Consider the following 16593-nt stretch of genomic DNA (forward strand, 5'->3'; position numbering starts at 1 on the left):
TAATGAAGTAGGTTGCCAGGGCTTCTCATCATGTAAAATGTTATACTTTACATGCAGATGCTACTTTAGGCAGCTTCTTAATGTGTTTATGAATATTTTTATAATGTTTATTCAACAGGATTTGACATCTATCAAACGAACCTGTTTGTTTATCAAGTTGCAAAAGAGAGGGCGGCTGCTTTACTGAATTTGTTAACCTGGCAACCCGATTGAGTAGCATCCCCTTGCCTTTCAGCTTTGCTAGCAGATGATTGACTCCGGGGAACGAGACGCTATTAAAAATTGACAAGCGACGTTGTACATCATTTGACAAGGTCAGAAATTAAGAATATCACTTAAAACGCATGTAGCATCTTTATATATTTTTTTTATACGACTATTATTGCCAGCAGGTAAGGTACACGTCAAACTCGTTGACGTCAGTGATTGATAAAATTCATGTTAAACATTTCAATTGGGAGTTGGATTTGTTAAAGTCGTTGATTTATTAGTCATGCGCTTTAAATAATATTGATTTTTTTTATCTGTATGATTTTTAGGTATTAGTTTTAGTTTCAATATGACTGGTTTCATTTTTAGTCATTAGAACAGGAAGTGTATCATTTGTCAATTTGATAAAATTCATGTAAACATTTCAATTGGGAGTTGGATTTGTTAAAGTCGTTGATTTATTAGTCATACGCTTTAAATAATATATATTTTTTATTTGTATGATTGTTAGGTATTAGTTTTAGTTTCAATATGACTTGGTTTCATTTTTAGTCATTAGAACAGGAAGTGTATCATTTGTAAATGCGTCTTCTAATATCTCATTAATTTAAATCATGCTACAAAATGATAGTTTTATGCTACTTCTTGGTATCAGTATTCCTAGTAACTATTAGTTTGCAACTTCTCCTGAATGCATCTTGAGCACAGCGTTCTCAAGCTACGTCAGGGGTTACGTGCGCACGTTCATGTCAGCCATATTGGAGCGGTGCATGTCGGCTTTCCTCGTCCAAAAACCAAAGAATCTGTTGTATTTGTTCTCAAACTGGTTTAAGGTGTGAATTAGATATATGCCGTGACCATGCTCGTTACTTAAAACACAGCCCCAACCCAACAAAAAAGGTTTTAATGTACTTTTCTTAATAGAAACAGTCCACCATATATTGCACATGTCAAATAATTCACTGATGATGTCATTTAATCGCGCCAATGTTTTTGCTTCGTATTTGTTTTCAAACGGGTTTAAGGTGCGAATTTTATATATGCCGTGACCATGCTCGTTACTTAAAACACAGCTCCAACCCAACAAAAAAAGGTTTTAATGTACTTTTCTTAATAGAACCAGTCCTCCATATATTGCACATGTCAAATAATTCACTGATGATGTCATTTAATCGCGCCAATGTTTTTGCTTCAATTTTATGGAACAAAATGAATGTACTCTTTGGGTCACCCCTTTTTTAACATGGTTCAAATTTCCAAACAAAGTGATATTATACACATAGTCACGTTTCCAAATACGACATTTTGAATTTCAAAGACTTTTTTTTGTAATTTTTAAAGAAATTGTATTCTCTAGTCCTTACCAGGAGATGGCCAATCAACAGAGAGCTAAGGGACAGGATGACAACGACTGGTGGGTGGGACCTTCCAAGACACTGTGCTAACATGCTAGCTGCTAATATTTGAACTGATTGAACAAATAGGATATATATGGACTATAACGCGACGACGCCGGTGGCCCCGGAAGTCATCCAGTCCACGTACGAGGCCTTGTGGGACGCCTGGGGGAACCCAAGTAGCAGTTATGAAGCAGGTGAAGGCACTTAATGTTCATGTCGTTCATAATTTTTGAAATATTAGCTGTTTTTAGAAAACGGTTCTTTCGCCCGAAGGTAAGAAAGCCAAGTCCATCATTACCCAATCCAGGGAGAATGTGGCCAGGATGATTGGGGGGAACGCCAAAGACATCATTTTCACATCAGGGGGAACTGAGGTCATTGTTGATTTTTATTTTTAAAATTATTTTTAGTTTCTATGGAGGACCAGGAGCGTCAAAATTGGATTTTTTTTTAGGCTTCAAAATAAGGTCTTTATGGCCGAAATGAAATGTCATTCTTCGAATCAATAAGAAATTTGATCAATCAATATTTTAGGAGCTAAATAAAAAAAAAAAAAGACAAATAGTATATAAAAATAGAAGTAAACACATCTTTTTCATGAATAAATATTTAAAATAGTATTTTTGTTGTATATATAGACTTGAATTTATCGATAACTATTCAAATATATGTTGAAATAAATCAAAATGGAATGAAATCTAGACTATTTAAAGACATTTTGGAATTGATTGATAAATGTTAAAATCAAATTATACGCTCTACGTATGTGAAAATACATACTAAATATGGAAATAAAGAAATAGATATTTCAGGAAGTCAATAAATAAATGGAGGTACTATATACATTAAATAGAATTAAATGCATGTCAAATACAATAAATGATTCCAATAAAAATGGAAATTTGGAAATGCTGACGTCAATCTACGAATACAAAAATAAGAAAAATCATGCTTAAATATTCCAATTAAAGTTCTAATGAACTCAATCAGAACAAGCCAATGAAAATTGAGCCCAATTTGACATTTATTTTGAAATTTACAGGTGAAATCAAGTCAAATAAACGTCAAAATAAATCACGAAGCAATGAAATGAAAAAAAATATTGTGATAAGAACACTTGGTCAAACACATTTCATTCTTTTCTTGAATTACCGCTACGCATATCCATATTAATTTCATGTTTCTAAATGTTTTCAGGCCAACAACTTGGTGCTCCACACGGCCGTGGACCATTTCCGATGTCAAAATCGCCACTGCGAAATCCTCCCGCACGTCGTCGTCTCCGACGTGGAGCACGACTCAGTGAAGCTGTTGGCCGAGCATTTGAAGAAGGAAGGCCTGGCGGGTACGAGGATTGCTAGCTGGCTAGCCGGCTAACCGCGTCGGAGATCTCCCTTGCGTTCTCCCACAGATTGGACCTTCGTGCCGGTTTCTAAAGTGACGGGACGGGTGGAGGCGGACGACGTGATGGCGGCCGTCAAGCCCCAAACTTGCCTGGTGTCCGTCATGCTGGCCAACAACGAAACGGGGGTCATCATGGTAGGAAAAGTCGGCCCAAAAAAAAAATCAACGTTTCCCATAGAAATGAACTCAAAACAACGGAATTGGTTCCAACCCTCTGAAAAAAAACACCCAAAACAGGATATTGGATTGGAAAAACATTTTTATTTGTTCTCATTCGCCATCTATTAACAAAGTAACACATAACTAGTGGTTTAATAGTAATAAAATGTGTTTAATAGTACTCAAATTAGACTTTTTGCACGGCAACCCGCTCGTAACATAACATAAACAAATTGAAATGAAATTGGATTACGATGCAGACACACTCAAAAATAAATTTCATCTAATGCACATGTGTCAAAGTGGCGGCCCGGGGGCCAAATCTGGCCCGCCGCCTCATTTTGTGCGGCCCGATAAAGTAAATGATGAGTGCCGACTTTCTGTTTTAGGATCAAATTCAAATGAAGAGTATAAATGTATATTACATTTCCTGATTTTCCCCCTTTTAAATCAATAATTGTCATTTTTTAATCCATTTTTTTCTGTGTTTTTAGTTCAAAAATCATTTACTAAAATCTAAAAATATATATAAAAAAAGCTCAAATAAACATTGTTTTAGATCTATAAAAAACGGAATATTCAGGGATTTTAATCCAGTTCTTTTAATCCATTTATAAAAAAATAAAATGTAAATATTATATCTAAAATGGTCCTGCCCACATGAATTCGAGTTGACATTAACGTGGCCCGCGAACCAATCCGAGTCTGATACCCTTTGATCTAACCTTACACTAACTAAACTTAATTCTAATTTAGTTTTCAATTTTGATACCTTTCTTGGCTCTATTGGCCCCGCCTCCACCCTGACTTTCAAATGCAACCTATCCAGGGTTGTTTGCTTTTGTCTTCCCTTCAAAATATTCAGAAAATGATGCACACAAATGTCCTCACAATAGGATAACGCACGACCACCTGCAAAATTTGTCTCGTAATTTAACTCGTATCTCAAATTGCTCGTATGTCGGGGCACTCGTATGTGGAGGTACCACTGTCGATTGGTTCATTTAAATTTGAAAAAGCAGAAGCCATTCATTTACAAATAGTATTGCACTTTACTTGACATATTTAAATGTTCAGATATTAAGATGTGAGACTGACCGTTTTTGCATGATTTGAATGAGGCAAAATAACATGCTTTTTCTATCTAATATATCCAATTTTTGTTACAATCATTTGTTTCAGATATCATTGTTTCCTGTACAAAAATCGAATTTGGAGTTCAAAAACTATTTTTTCAAACTTTAGCCTTGAAAAAAAACGGTCGTCTTATACTCGGGGTCGTCTTATTTTTGCTATTTTTCGCTGACGTTTCAAAAATAACCAATCGAACCATTTTCCCTCATTTTTTTCCCATCAGCCAATCCGTGAGATTTCGCAACGCCTCCGAGCGCTAACGTCTCCGTACGGGCGCGTCTTCCTCCACACGGACGCCGCTCAAGCCCTGGGAAAAATCCCGGTGGACGTGGAGGACCTGGGCGTGGATTACCTCACCGTGGTGGGCCACAAGGTGGTGCGCCGGGTCGGAACGCTTTGCATGAAGGCGGCGCCATCATCTAAAAATGTTCATATTTTTCCTTCCCCCAGTTTTACGGGCCACGGATCGGCGCGTTGTTTGTCAACGGCCTCGGGGTGAAAACGCCACTCTATCCCATGTTGATGGGGGGCGGGCAGGAGAGGAACTATCGACCCGGGTAAGACGAGACCAAATACAGTGGTACCTCGACAAAAGATCTTAATCCGTTCCGGGACTGAGATCGTATGTCGAGCTTTTCGTAACTCGAGCGAACGTTTCCCATTGAAATGAATTGAAAACAAATTAATTGGTTCCAACCCTCTGAAAAAACACCAAAAACAGGATATTGGATTGGAAAAAAATGTTTTATTTCTTCTAATTCGCCATCTATTAACAAAGTAACACATAACTAGTGGTTTAATAGTAATAAAATGTGTTTAATAGAAGTAAAATTAGACGCATTTCGCGGAGGGGAGAGACAGCGACATACACGGAGGTGGGGGGAGGGGGGTTTCGGGGGGACTTTATCCACGGCAACAATGCACTCGTAACCGAACAAACAGATTTAAATTAACTTGGATTAATATATACAGTCACACTCAAACATTACGTTTAATGTAACTTTACACAAAACTGAATTGTAATTTTTTTTTTTTTTACCTTCGTTCTGGGCGGGTTAGCGGTTTGCCACGCCTCCACCCTCACGTCCGCTATCCATGGGCTGTTTGCTGATGTTTGGTCGCCGGACGTTTGGTCGCCGGATGTTTGGTCGCCGGACGTTTGGTCGCCGGACGTTTGGTCGCCGGACGTTTGGTCGCCGGACGTTTGGTCGCCGGACGTTTGGTCGCCGGACGTTTGGTCGCCGGACGTTTGGTCGCCGGACGTTTGGTCGCCGGACGTTTGGTCGCCGGACGTTTGGTCGCCGGACGTTTGGTCGCCGGACGTTTGGTCGCCGGACGTTTGGTCGCCGGACGTTTGGTCGCCGGACGTTTGGTCGCCGGACGTTTGGTCGCCGGACGTTTGGTCGCCGGACGTTTGGTCGCCGGACGTTTGGTCGCCGGACGTTTGGTCGCCGGACGTTTGGTCGCCGGACGTTTGGTCGCCGGACGTTTGGTCGCCCGGACCCAAATGTCCGACGGCCAAACGTCCGGCGACCAAAATTCCGGCGACCAAACAACACGGTGTACGCATCAATCAAAGCCAACAATGGCCCTGAGCAGTTTCACTGAGCGGACGTGTGAGTGTAGAAGAGTTTGTATGTATACATGCGTTGTCCCTTTAAGAAGCGACTAGCGTCCGTCAGGGTCTTAACAAGTTCTCCAACAAAAAACAATAAAAGTTCGGGAAATGTGGACCTTTTCTTTAGCCTAATCATTACTAGGGCATTAAGTATGACTAAATAGTCATTCACAGTTTGTATTTAGGGAATTTGAGCAACCATTTAAATGGTAATTAGCAATAACCTTCTGGGCGACCAAACGTCCGAGTACCGTTTGCTGTTGTATTCCCTTGAAAATATTCCCCAAATGATGCACACAAATGTCCTCACAATAGGATAACGCACCACCACTTGCCAACGACAAGTAGTCTTGAATGAGCGATGGCGGGAGCTAACAGGCTAAGGAAGGAATAACAGCCTAGCCACGTATTGATTGTGGGTAATGAAGTTTTATTCTGAGAAAGAGTGCCATTGGCTATTGGTGTTGTGTGCACAAGTATACTACATTACCCAGAAAGCCCTGTTTTTGCCCGCGCATGCGCGTTGTGCGTTTTCTAGTCGAAACTCGTCTGAATAAATCGTTCGGTGCTCATAGATATCTGTTATACACGAAAGAGATGCGGCAAAAAAAGGCACTGCGCTACAATGATAAACAGCCTCTCATGTCATGGCCACCTGGCTTGGTCGCATCTCGAAATTTTGATCGTATCTAGGGCGAATTATTCGATCGAAATTTTCATCGTACCTCGAGTATGTTGTATGACGAGCATGTTGTATCACGAGGTACCACTGTACAAGACTAAAGTGAAATGAAAACATTTGTTTTTCTTTGCATTTGTAACATTTTTTATTTTTTCGTAGCACTGAAAACACACCAATGATTGCTGGATTAGGAAAGGTAGGTTTCGCCATTTGTCAGTATTCAAAATGCGGGAAATTCATTCATTCATTCATTTTACGAACCGCTTATCCTCACAAGGGTCACGGAGGGTGCTGGAGCCTATCCCAGCTCACTACTGGCACCAGTTGAAGGTCACCCAGCCAATCGCAAAGCATCAGGAGGAAAAAAAAACAATCATTCATGCTACATGTTAGCATCCAATTAGCCTAGCATGCATGTTTTGGGGATGTGGGAGGAAAGCGGAGTACCCGGAGAAAATCCAGGCAAGCTCAAGGAGAAACTTGCAAACTCTACATAGTGTTGACTCACCTAGGATCGAACCCTCGACCCCAGAACTGCGAGGCAGACGCGCTAACCACTTCACCACCGCGCCGCCTATCAAGGAAAAATTACATTTTGTCCGACCCTAAAAAAATAATAATAATAATTTGGACAACTTTGAGGTCAACAACTTGTTCATTTGCGCTCTCCCAGCCAAAATAGATTGGACGTCTGGTGACGTCAATGGCAGCCAAAGAGTTAAATGTGTGCCCTTTAAAAGTTATTTTATTTTACATTTTAAAAAAGGGAAAAGATGCAGAATATTCTTTCTTTTTACCCCCCAAAAAATCCCTGTTTGAGATATACTACTTCCCATTAAAGTCAATGTATTGTAATTGGCAATATTTTTGAGACAATCCATTTTTTGGGGAATATTAAAAAATATATTTTTTGTCCAATAGGCTGCCGAACTGGTGACACATGACCTTTCCAAACACGAGAAACACATGCAGGACATACGAGATTACCTGGAGGAACGTCTCAAGGTGTCTTTAAATACATCTCAAAATATGTAAGCATTTATAATATTTCCCTTTTTTTTGATTGACAGGTGGTCTTCAAAGACAAGCTGCGCTTCAATAATCATTTCCCGGGTTCCGCCCGCCTTCCCAATACTTGCAACGTGTCCATCTTGGGTCCGGGTTTGAAAGGTTTGCCTTTTAAAACAATATTTTTATTTCTGTCAAAATGCTCCTGTTGACATTTAACATTTTCGTAGCTGTTCCTGCAATGCACATTTCTTGCCAGCAGATGGAGCCAAATTTGGATTGAGCTCTAACCCTTTTATTTAAATGCAATAATAGTCCCAGCAATAATGCTAACAGTTAGCAAATGGGCTCCTCCTGCTAACCCCATGTGACTAATGCATGCAAGAAAATGGAAAATACTATCACGTAATCCACACAACCACACCGACACCACAACATCTCCGCTCCGATATTGATAATAATTCATGTATTAATAAAGATCTCATGCTAATATGCTAATTTAATATACAGCAGTCTTATAAGTCAAAACTATTACAAGTAACAAGTATTTTGAGATCATTATAGATAGCTAACATTCATTCATTCCTTTTCTGAACTGCGTATTCGGGTTGCGGGGGGTGCCGGAGCTTATCCCGGCCAACAACAGCCAGCCAATCGGAGGACAAGGAAAAGGACAATCCATCACTTGTAGCTAGGGGCAATTTAAGAGTGTTTAACCAACCTTGCGTGCATGTTTTTGGGGATGTGGGAGGAAACCGGAGTACCCGGAGAAAACCCACGCACGCCCGGGGAGAACATGCAAACACACGTCGAGCACCGACCTGGGATCAAACCCTCGACCCCAAAACTGTGATGCTGCCGTCCAAATTTCTTCAAAATGATTTATGTTACGGTGCTCCTTCTGTTTGCGCTGGTTAGTTTCAGGTTGCAGCACTACTTGATGCATTTTTCACCAAGTCATTACATTTTTGGCCTATCAAATGGCCTATATCGTGATAGTTTGTTTTTAATATCACACAGCACTTGTGTTGTTCTTTCCCCCAGGTTGGCGTGTTTTGTCCAAGTGCAAGAAGCTTCAGGCTAGCGTGGGCGCCGCTTGCCATTCGGACCGTGGCGATCGGTAAACACGCTGCTGGACTTGAACATTTATGCCAAGGGTGTCAGATTCGGGTTGGTTCGCGGGCTGCATTAACGTCACGTGAGCCGGACCATTTTAGATGTAATATTTAGATTTTTTTTTTTATAAATGGATTAAAAGAACTGGCTTAAAAGCCCTGAATATTCCATTTTTATAGATCTAAAATAATGTTTATTTGAGCTTTTTTTTATTTATATATTTTTAGATTTTCCAAAATTATTTTTGAACTAAAAACAGAAAAAAATGATTAAAAAATGACAGTTATTGATTTAAAAGGGGAAAAATCAGAAAATTTAATATACATCTATACTCTTCATTTTAATTTGGCTGCACCATTTTAGATATAATATTTAGATTTTTTTAAATAAATGGATTAAAACAACTGGATTAAAAACCCTGAATATTCCGTTTTTATAGATCTAAAACAATGTTTATTTGAGTTTTTTTTAAATATATTTTTAGATTTTACAAAATGATTTTTGAACTAAAAACACAGAAAAAAAATGATTAAAAAATGACAATTATTGATTTAAAAGGGGGAAAATCAGGAAATGTAATATACATCTATACTCTTCATTTTAATTTGATCCTAAAACAGAAAGTCGGCACTCATGATTGACTTTCTTGGGCCGCACAAAATGATGCGGCGGGCCAGATTTGGCCCCCGGGCCGCCACTTTGACACATGTGATTTATGCTCTTCTTTGCTGTTCTTAATGTTGCACATAGTATAGGATTCCATTTTTGTTAGACCTAAATATATATATATATTTGACCTCTCAGGCCTTCCCACATCCTCCTGAGCTGTGGCGTCGCTCCCGAGGTGGCGGCCAACGCCCTGAGACTCAGCGTGGGCCGGAGCACCAGCAGAGAGGACGTGGACCTGGCCGTCGAAGACCTCCGAGAGGCCGTCCAACTATTGGAGCAGGAGTCTTAATCGGGCGTACTTTTATGGCATGTTATACAGATTTTACATACATAAAAACACTTTTGTATCCATGGTTTCCACTGGTATGGTTGACTTTTTACTATTAGAAAAGATATTTAATGTGGAAAGTGGGCTGGTGTGTAGTGTTTAGCTCGTCGGGCTCGCAGTCCTGGGGTCGAGGGTTCGATCCCAGGTCCAGGGGTTCCTGTGTGGAGTTTGCATGTTGTCCCTGGGCTTGTGTGGATTTTCTCTGGGTACTCCGGTTTCCTCCTATCTCTCAGAAACATGCACACTAAGCTAATTCAATGCTTTAAATTGCCTCTAGATGTTTGTGATTGGTTGTTTGTCTCCTTGTGCCTTGCCATTGGCTGGTCACTATTTCAGGATGACCATTTCAGAACACTTGGTCATCCATTTGGACTGGAATAGACGTTAATTGCCGTCAATGGCAGTGCATGAGTTAAATAACAGCATGAGATTGAGTTGTGGTTGAATTTATTGCCTGCATTGCAAACCCACAACTGTCACAACTCTCAACCTTTATCTTAGTATTTTGCACTTTTACAATTTAAACTGTTAATAGCTCCTTAATTCGACAACGTTTTACTTTAATCCCAACCGTTAGACGGACTTTTTTCAAGCTCAACGATGGAAAAAAGACGAAAAATGACATTTTTATCAGGCACCTGCTCGGGAACCTACCGCTGCACTGACCGTAGGACACGGAAGGACCCCGCAAATCCAGCTGCCCCAACCATGACGCATGATTTGAACACACGGTAAGATTTTCTTCATTTATTTTATTAAGAGAAAGTTACGCGATATGAATTTAGTCTTTTAAGGCATTTTTTATATATCTCTCGACGGGCAACGGCCTAAATGAAGCCTCCGAAATGTATATTAAAACAAAAGTAGCGCTAAGCAGCAGGTGCGTTAGCACCAATTAATATTAGCATACTTCCACTTTTACTTATTTATTTCATTATTTGGTTGTTGTTGTTGTTTGTGCACTTGACGGTGACGCTTTAAATCTCATTATACTTGTAAAATGACAATAAAAGCATTCAGTTTAATTCAATTACATCCCTTTAGATTACACAACCGTATGCATGCCTCTAGTTACGACCGACATATTTCTTCGTACCCGAGGACACGAACAGGAAACCGCTTCAACGCCATAAAGTCGAATCATGGCAGACTTTGTAATATTGTAAATTATCATATCACTCTCCAGGGAACCACTAACGTATTATCATGAAATTGGTGATTTTACACCATGACTAATAATGTCTTGCGCGTTTTTTCCCTGATTTACGGTGCAGAAACTGGTCGCCATCCCCGCATTCTTCGGGCAGGAAGTCCTCGGAGAAAAACATCCGTCTTTGCTTCATCAAGGTAAACTTCAAGTAAAGTACATTATATTATATTCACGACTCGGTAATTTATTTATTTTTATAATCCTTCACCAAAACTTCAACTCATTTAATTTCTGACATATGAATTTGGTGATAAAAGGCGTTCTAAAACGTTTTCTGCTGTGCAAATAATGCTGTCAGACATTTTGGGTCAATCCAATCCATAACGCGGAAAAACAAAAAACAAAACGTGTTTTTCCTGCGTTTTCTCTCCTTGTAGAGGTCATCACTTTTCAAAATAAAATAAAACCAACCACATTTTTATCATGCCTTGTTGCTATATTTTCAATTGAAATGTATAACTATAATTTGAATCAGATTTTTGTTATATTTTTGGGGTAATGTGTTAAACTTGATGTCTAGTTTTTCTAATTGCTGTTTTGTGCGCTGCATTTTCAGAAGAAAAAAATAATATTGAATATGTCTCTTAGTATTACTTGATTGCAAATGTTTAATAGTTTAAATTGTATGCTGGGAAGGTTATATTTATTAACATTTTTTTACTTAATATAATTTTGATTTTTACTAAGTAATTTCAATATTCATAATTTGGATTTTTATTAAGTAATTTCACATTTATACGCAAATTCAATTTGCCTCTGGCTCGTTTCGCCCTGCAATTATCCATCAGATCGCTAGAGGGAGACATAGCACAACACATAGTATACAAATCATGTCATTAAAAAAAATCTTCAACTTGATAAATATTTTAATAATTAGCATGAGTAGTCTTACCTAATTAAACAAATCCTTAAATTTAGAAAAACATTGATAATATAAAATAAATGAAATGATGATAATATATGACAACATTTAGAAAAATGCTAAATGATCGTTTAGCGTAGCTAATGTTTTCTTTTTTTCTTTTTGTCATCACGTAAACAGCCGAGGCGAGTATGAATAATCAAGTTGGTGTGAATAATGAACAAATTTGGTGGCAACGCGCTCATCTGATCCCCTCGTGTGCGGGTAACTCACGGCGGCTTGATGAGCTGTTGCTTTATTAAGTCAAAAGAGGCGCTAATCTGGGTAGCAGATGGCCCACCTCGTCTTTATTTACAAACAAGGAAAACAACAGAAGAAAACATTTGGAGCCTCAGGTTTAGGATAGGGAAAAAAATTGGATTATTTAACAGAACTGCTGTTTTTTGTTGCCCTCCATTATTTTTTTTGGTGCCAAGTTGAAAACAAATTAGACAGTTATCTTTAAAAAAAATTTTTTTTAATAAAAATGATATTTAATAGAAATACCACTGAGATTAAAACTAAAGAATGTTTTTATTTTATTTTTTACTGACATTTAATCAGATTCAAGTAGTATTGATCATGCTTCACTGGCATTATATATAAATAAAATAATAGATAAAAATGTTTTTTTCCGCCTTTTTCATAAAACAAATTAAGCCAATTGAAAAAAATAATACTTCATGTATTTGTAACAATATTTTATCTTATTATAAGGGTTACCTATTCAGAAGACAATTTTTAGTTTGACAAATGATAAATTGATTATCAAAATATTTTTCTTAAGACTACAGAAATCGGATAAAATTCCATCTTGTTTTAAATTTAAAATAAAAATATATCATAAATTATCAAGAAATGATTACATCAAATATAATACAAATAATAATAAAATATATTATATAAAATACATTTAAAATTATTCACGATAAAACCACAAATATATATATATTTTTTTTACAAAAAAAGTATAACAAAAATCTGCCCACTTAATGAAATAAAAGAAATAATTACATCAAATATAATACAAATAATAAACTATATAATATAAAATACATTTAAAATCATTCATAATAAAACCATAATTAAAGAGTTAATTACATAAAATACATTTAAAATCATTCACAATAATAATTAATCGTACATTTGTACCCCAAAAATATTTTTAAAAAATCTGCCCACTTAATGAGATAAAAGAAATAATTACATCAAATATAACACATAATAAAATCTATAATATCAAATACATTTTAAATCATTCATAATAAAACCATAATTAAAGAGTTCATTATTTTTTGACAAAAAAATATATTAAAAAAAGGAACACTGCCTTTTTTAAAAGATCAGAAAAAATAGACAACTTTTAGGTCATCAATGTTTCTAAACTATTAATCAACTATCATAATAGTTTCATTTGACTAATTAATTTCATAATCCACAAGTTGTCGATTAGTCAATTAATCGTAATTTGCACTCTAGAAACAGAGACAATTTTAAAGTGTTGTTATTTATTTCATACTAATCCAAAAATGCTTCTAAAAACTGCGTTTGCCGCCATTTTGCTATCTTCTAAAAGCATTTATTTTTTGCTAGCTAACATGTTGTATTTCTAATCAATCTCTGCCAATCATCATTTGGTGTGTTGTCACGCGAGACCTTTTCCATGGAGATTACGTGCGCCATTCCCAGACGCACGCTGGCCGATTAGTCGTCTGCCACCGCCGTAATCCCGTCGTTTACGCAAATCAGCCTGATTTTGACAATAATCTGCCATTACCGTTTAACTCCTTGCATGCCGTAGACGACCATAGAGGGTCCGATACATTTCCAAGGTACAGTGGTACCTCCAGATACGAGCTTAATGCGTTCCGGGACTGAGCTCGTATGTCAATTTACTCGTAACCCAAACCAACGCTTCCCATAGAAATGAATTAAAAACAAATGAATTGGTTCCAACCCTCTGAAAAAACACCCAAAACAGGATATTGGATTGGAAAAACATTTTTATTTGTTCTAATTCGCCATCTATTAACAAAGTAACAAATAACTAGTGGTTTAATAGTACTAAAATGTGTTTAATTGTACTCAAATTAGACTTTTTGCACGGCAAGGTGCTCGTAACATAACTTAAACAAATTTAAATGAACTTGGATTACGATGCAGACGCACTCAAAAATAAATTTCATCTAATCTTACACCACGTGTCAAAGTGGCGGCATGGGGGCCAAATCTGGCCCGCCGCATCATTTGGAGTGGCCCGGGAAAGTAAATGATGAGTGCCGACTTTCTGTTTTAGGATCAAATTCAAATGAAGAGTATAGATGTATATTAAATTGCCTGATTTTCCCCCTTTTAAATCAATAATTCTCATTTTTTAATCCATTTTTTTCTGTGTTTTTAGTTCAAAAATCATTAGGTAAAATCTAAAAATATATAAAAAAAAGCTAAAATAAACATTGTTTTAGATCTATAAAAGGGAGGGAGAGAGAGAGAGTTTAAGCATGGCAACCCACTCGTAACATAACAAACAAATTTAAATGAACTTCAATTACGATACAGACACACTCAAAAATAAGTTGAATCTAACCTTACACTAAACTTCATTCTAATTTTGTTGGACATTTTGATACCTTTCTTCAGGCAATATTGGCCCCGCCTCCACCCTGACTTTCAGATGCAACCTATGGAGGGTTGTTTACTTTTGTCTTCCCTTCAAAATATGCCCAAAATGATGCACACAAATGTCCTCACAATAGGATAACGCACCACCACTTGCAAAATTTGTCTAGTATCTCAAGATAAATATTTGCTCAAAATTTTACTTGTATCTCAAATTGCTCGTATGTCGGGGCACTCGTATGTGGAGGTACCACTGTAGATTGGTTCATTTAAATTTCAAAAAGCAGAAGCCATTCATTTACAAATAGTATTCCACTTTAGTTGACATATTTAAATGTTTAGATATTAAGATGTGAGACTGACCGTTTTTGCATGATTTGAATCAGGCAAAATAACATGCTTTTTCTATCTAATATATCCAATTTTTGTTAGAATCATTTGTTTCAGATGTCATTGTTTCCTGTATAAAAATCGAATTTGGAGTTCAAAAACTCTTTTTTTTTTTTCAAACTAGTATATACTCCTCTCGTATTAGCGAACAAGCTCCGCCATTCGCACTGACTAACTGGAAAAAAAAAACCTGGAAAAAATGCAACTTCCCTTGTCTCAAATTCTTCAACACGTTGATCCGGCTTTGATGACAACAAGCGTGTGAGAAGCTCCCACCATCCGTCCAATAAGCTTCACCCCCACCCCCCCCAAAAAAATAATAATACCCATTCACTCCCACGCTGTCCATATGGCCGCCGACCGGACAGCTTGCCGGCCGCATCATTAATTTGCGCTGGGTTGGCGTCTGCCTCTTTATTTTATTTTCCCGCCCTACATTTCCCTCAAACACGAGCTGTCGATTAATCAATTAATCGATCGGTGAGTCAACAACAGTCGACAAAGGTCGCCATTTGACGTCATTTGGAAATTGTCTGCTGAAAAATGGCATTTTTTGAACATACAATTTTGATTCTCATTGGTTGTGTGCGGTCGATTGGTCGCCGGTCTTTTGGTCGCGGTCTTTTGGTCGCCCGGAGCACAACAACGGGCGACCAAAAGTCCGGCAACAAAACAAGGTAAAACAACACGGTGTACGCATCAAAAAAAGCCAACAATGGCCCTGAGCAGTTTCACTGAGCCGACGTGTGAGTGTAGAAGAGTTTGGCTATACATGCGTTGTCCCTTTAAGAAGCGACGTCAGTTCAGTCAGGGTCTTAACAAATTTTCCAACCAAAAAACAATAAAAGTCCGGGAAATTTTGAGCTTTTCTTTAGCCTATAATTAATAGGGCATTAAGTATGACTAAATAGTCATTCACAGTTTGTATTTAGGGAATTTGAGCAACAATTTAAATGGTAATTATCACTTACCTTCCGGGCGACCAAAAGACCGGCGACCAAAAGACCGGCGACCAATCGACCGTGTACCCTCATTGGTACCTCTATTTACAAAATTAATCGGTTTTGTAACTTGGATTTTTTTGTAAGTAGTGCATTACAGTGCTACCTTGACATACGAGTGGCCCGACATACGAGCGATTTGAGATACGAGTAAAATTTTGAGCAAATATTTATCTTGAGATACGAGACAAATTTTGTTATCCTATTGTGAGGACATTTTTGTGCATTATTTTGGGAATATTTTGAAGGGAAGACAAAAGCAAACAACCCTCGATAGGTTGCATCTGAAAGTCAGGGTGGAGGCGGGGCCAATACACCCAAGAAAGGTATCAAAATGTCAAACAATATTAGAATTAAGTTTAGTGTAAGGTTAGATTAAATTTATTTTTGAGTGTGTCTGCATCGTAATCCAAGTTCATTTCAATTTGTTTATGTTATGTTACGAGCGTGTTGCCGTGCCAAAAATCTCCCCACCTCGAAATCCGTCTAATTTTAGTACTATTAAACACATTTTAGTACTATTAAACCACTAGTTATTTGTTACTTTGTTAATAGATGGCAAATTAGAACAAATAAAAATGTTTTTCCAATCTAATATCCTGTTTTGGATGTTTTTTTGGAACAAATTAATTTGTTTTTAGTTCATTTCTATGGGAAACGTTCATTTGACTTGCGAGTAAATCGACATACGAGCTCAGTCCCGCAACGCATTAAGCTCGTATCTCGAGGTACCACTGTACTTAC

At 37.6% G+C, this 16593-nt stretch overlaps 1 protein-coding gene across 4 annotated transcripts; it reads left to right on the forward strand.

Moving 5' to 3' along the window:
• The first annotated feature begins 185 nt into the window (after positions 1 to 185).
• On the forward strand, positions 186 to 9756 carry scly (selenocysteine lyase). 4 transcript variants are annotated; one of them, XM_077608076.1, is made up of 13 exons: positions 187 to 314; positions 1568 to 1624; positions 1695 to 1804; positions 1884 to 1984; positions 2808 to 2955; positions 3022 to 3149; positions 4531 to 4680; positions 4758 to 4864; positions 6767 to 6803; positions 7529 to 7612; positions 7678 to 7777; positions 8660 to 8735; positions 9536 to 9756. In XM_077608076.1, exons 2-13 carry the CDS (start codon positions 1581 to 1583, stop codon positions 9687 to 9689), a joined length of 1239 nt encoding a protein of 412 aa, XP_077464202.1. In that variant the 5' UTR covers positions 187 to 314; positions 1568 to 1580; the 3' UTR covers positions 9690 to 9756. The 4 variants fall into 4 exon arrangements, with proteins under 4 accessions (XP_077464204.1, XP_077464202.1, XP_077464203.1 ...); XM_077608077.1 differs by having other exon boundaries at positions 313 to 392; XM_077608078.1 differs by lacking the exon at positions 1884 to 1984 and having other exon boundaries at positions 186 to 314.
• The last annotated feature ends 6837 nt before the right edge of the window (positions 9757 to 16593 follow it).

The sequence above is a fragment of the Stigmatopora argus genome, chromosome 8 (assembly GCF_051989625.1).
Source record: "Stigmatopora argus isolate UIUO_Sarg chromosome 8, RoL_Sarg_1.0, whole genome shotgun sequence".
In the NCBI taxonomy this organism is placed as follows: Eukaryota; Metazoa; Chordata; class Actinopteri; order Syngnathiformes; family Syngnathidae; genus Stigmatopora; species Stigmatopora argus.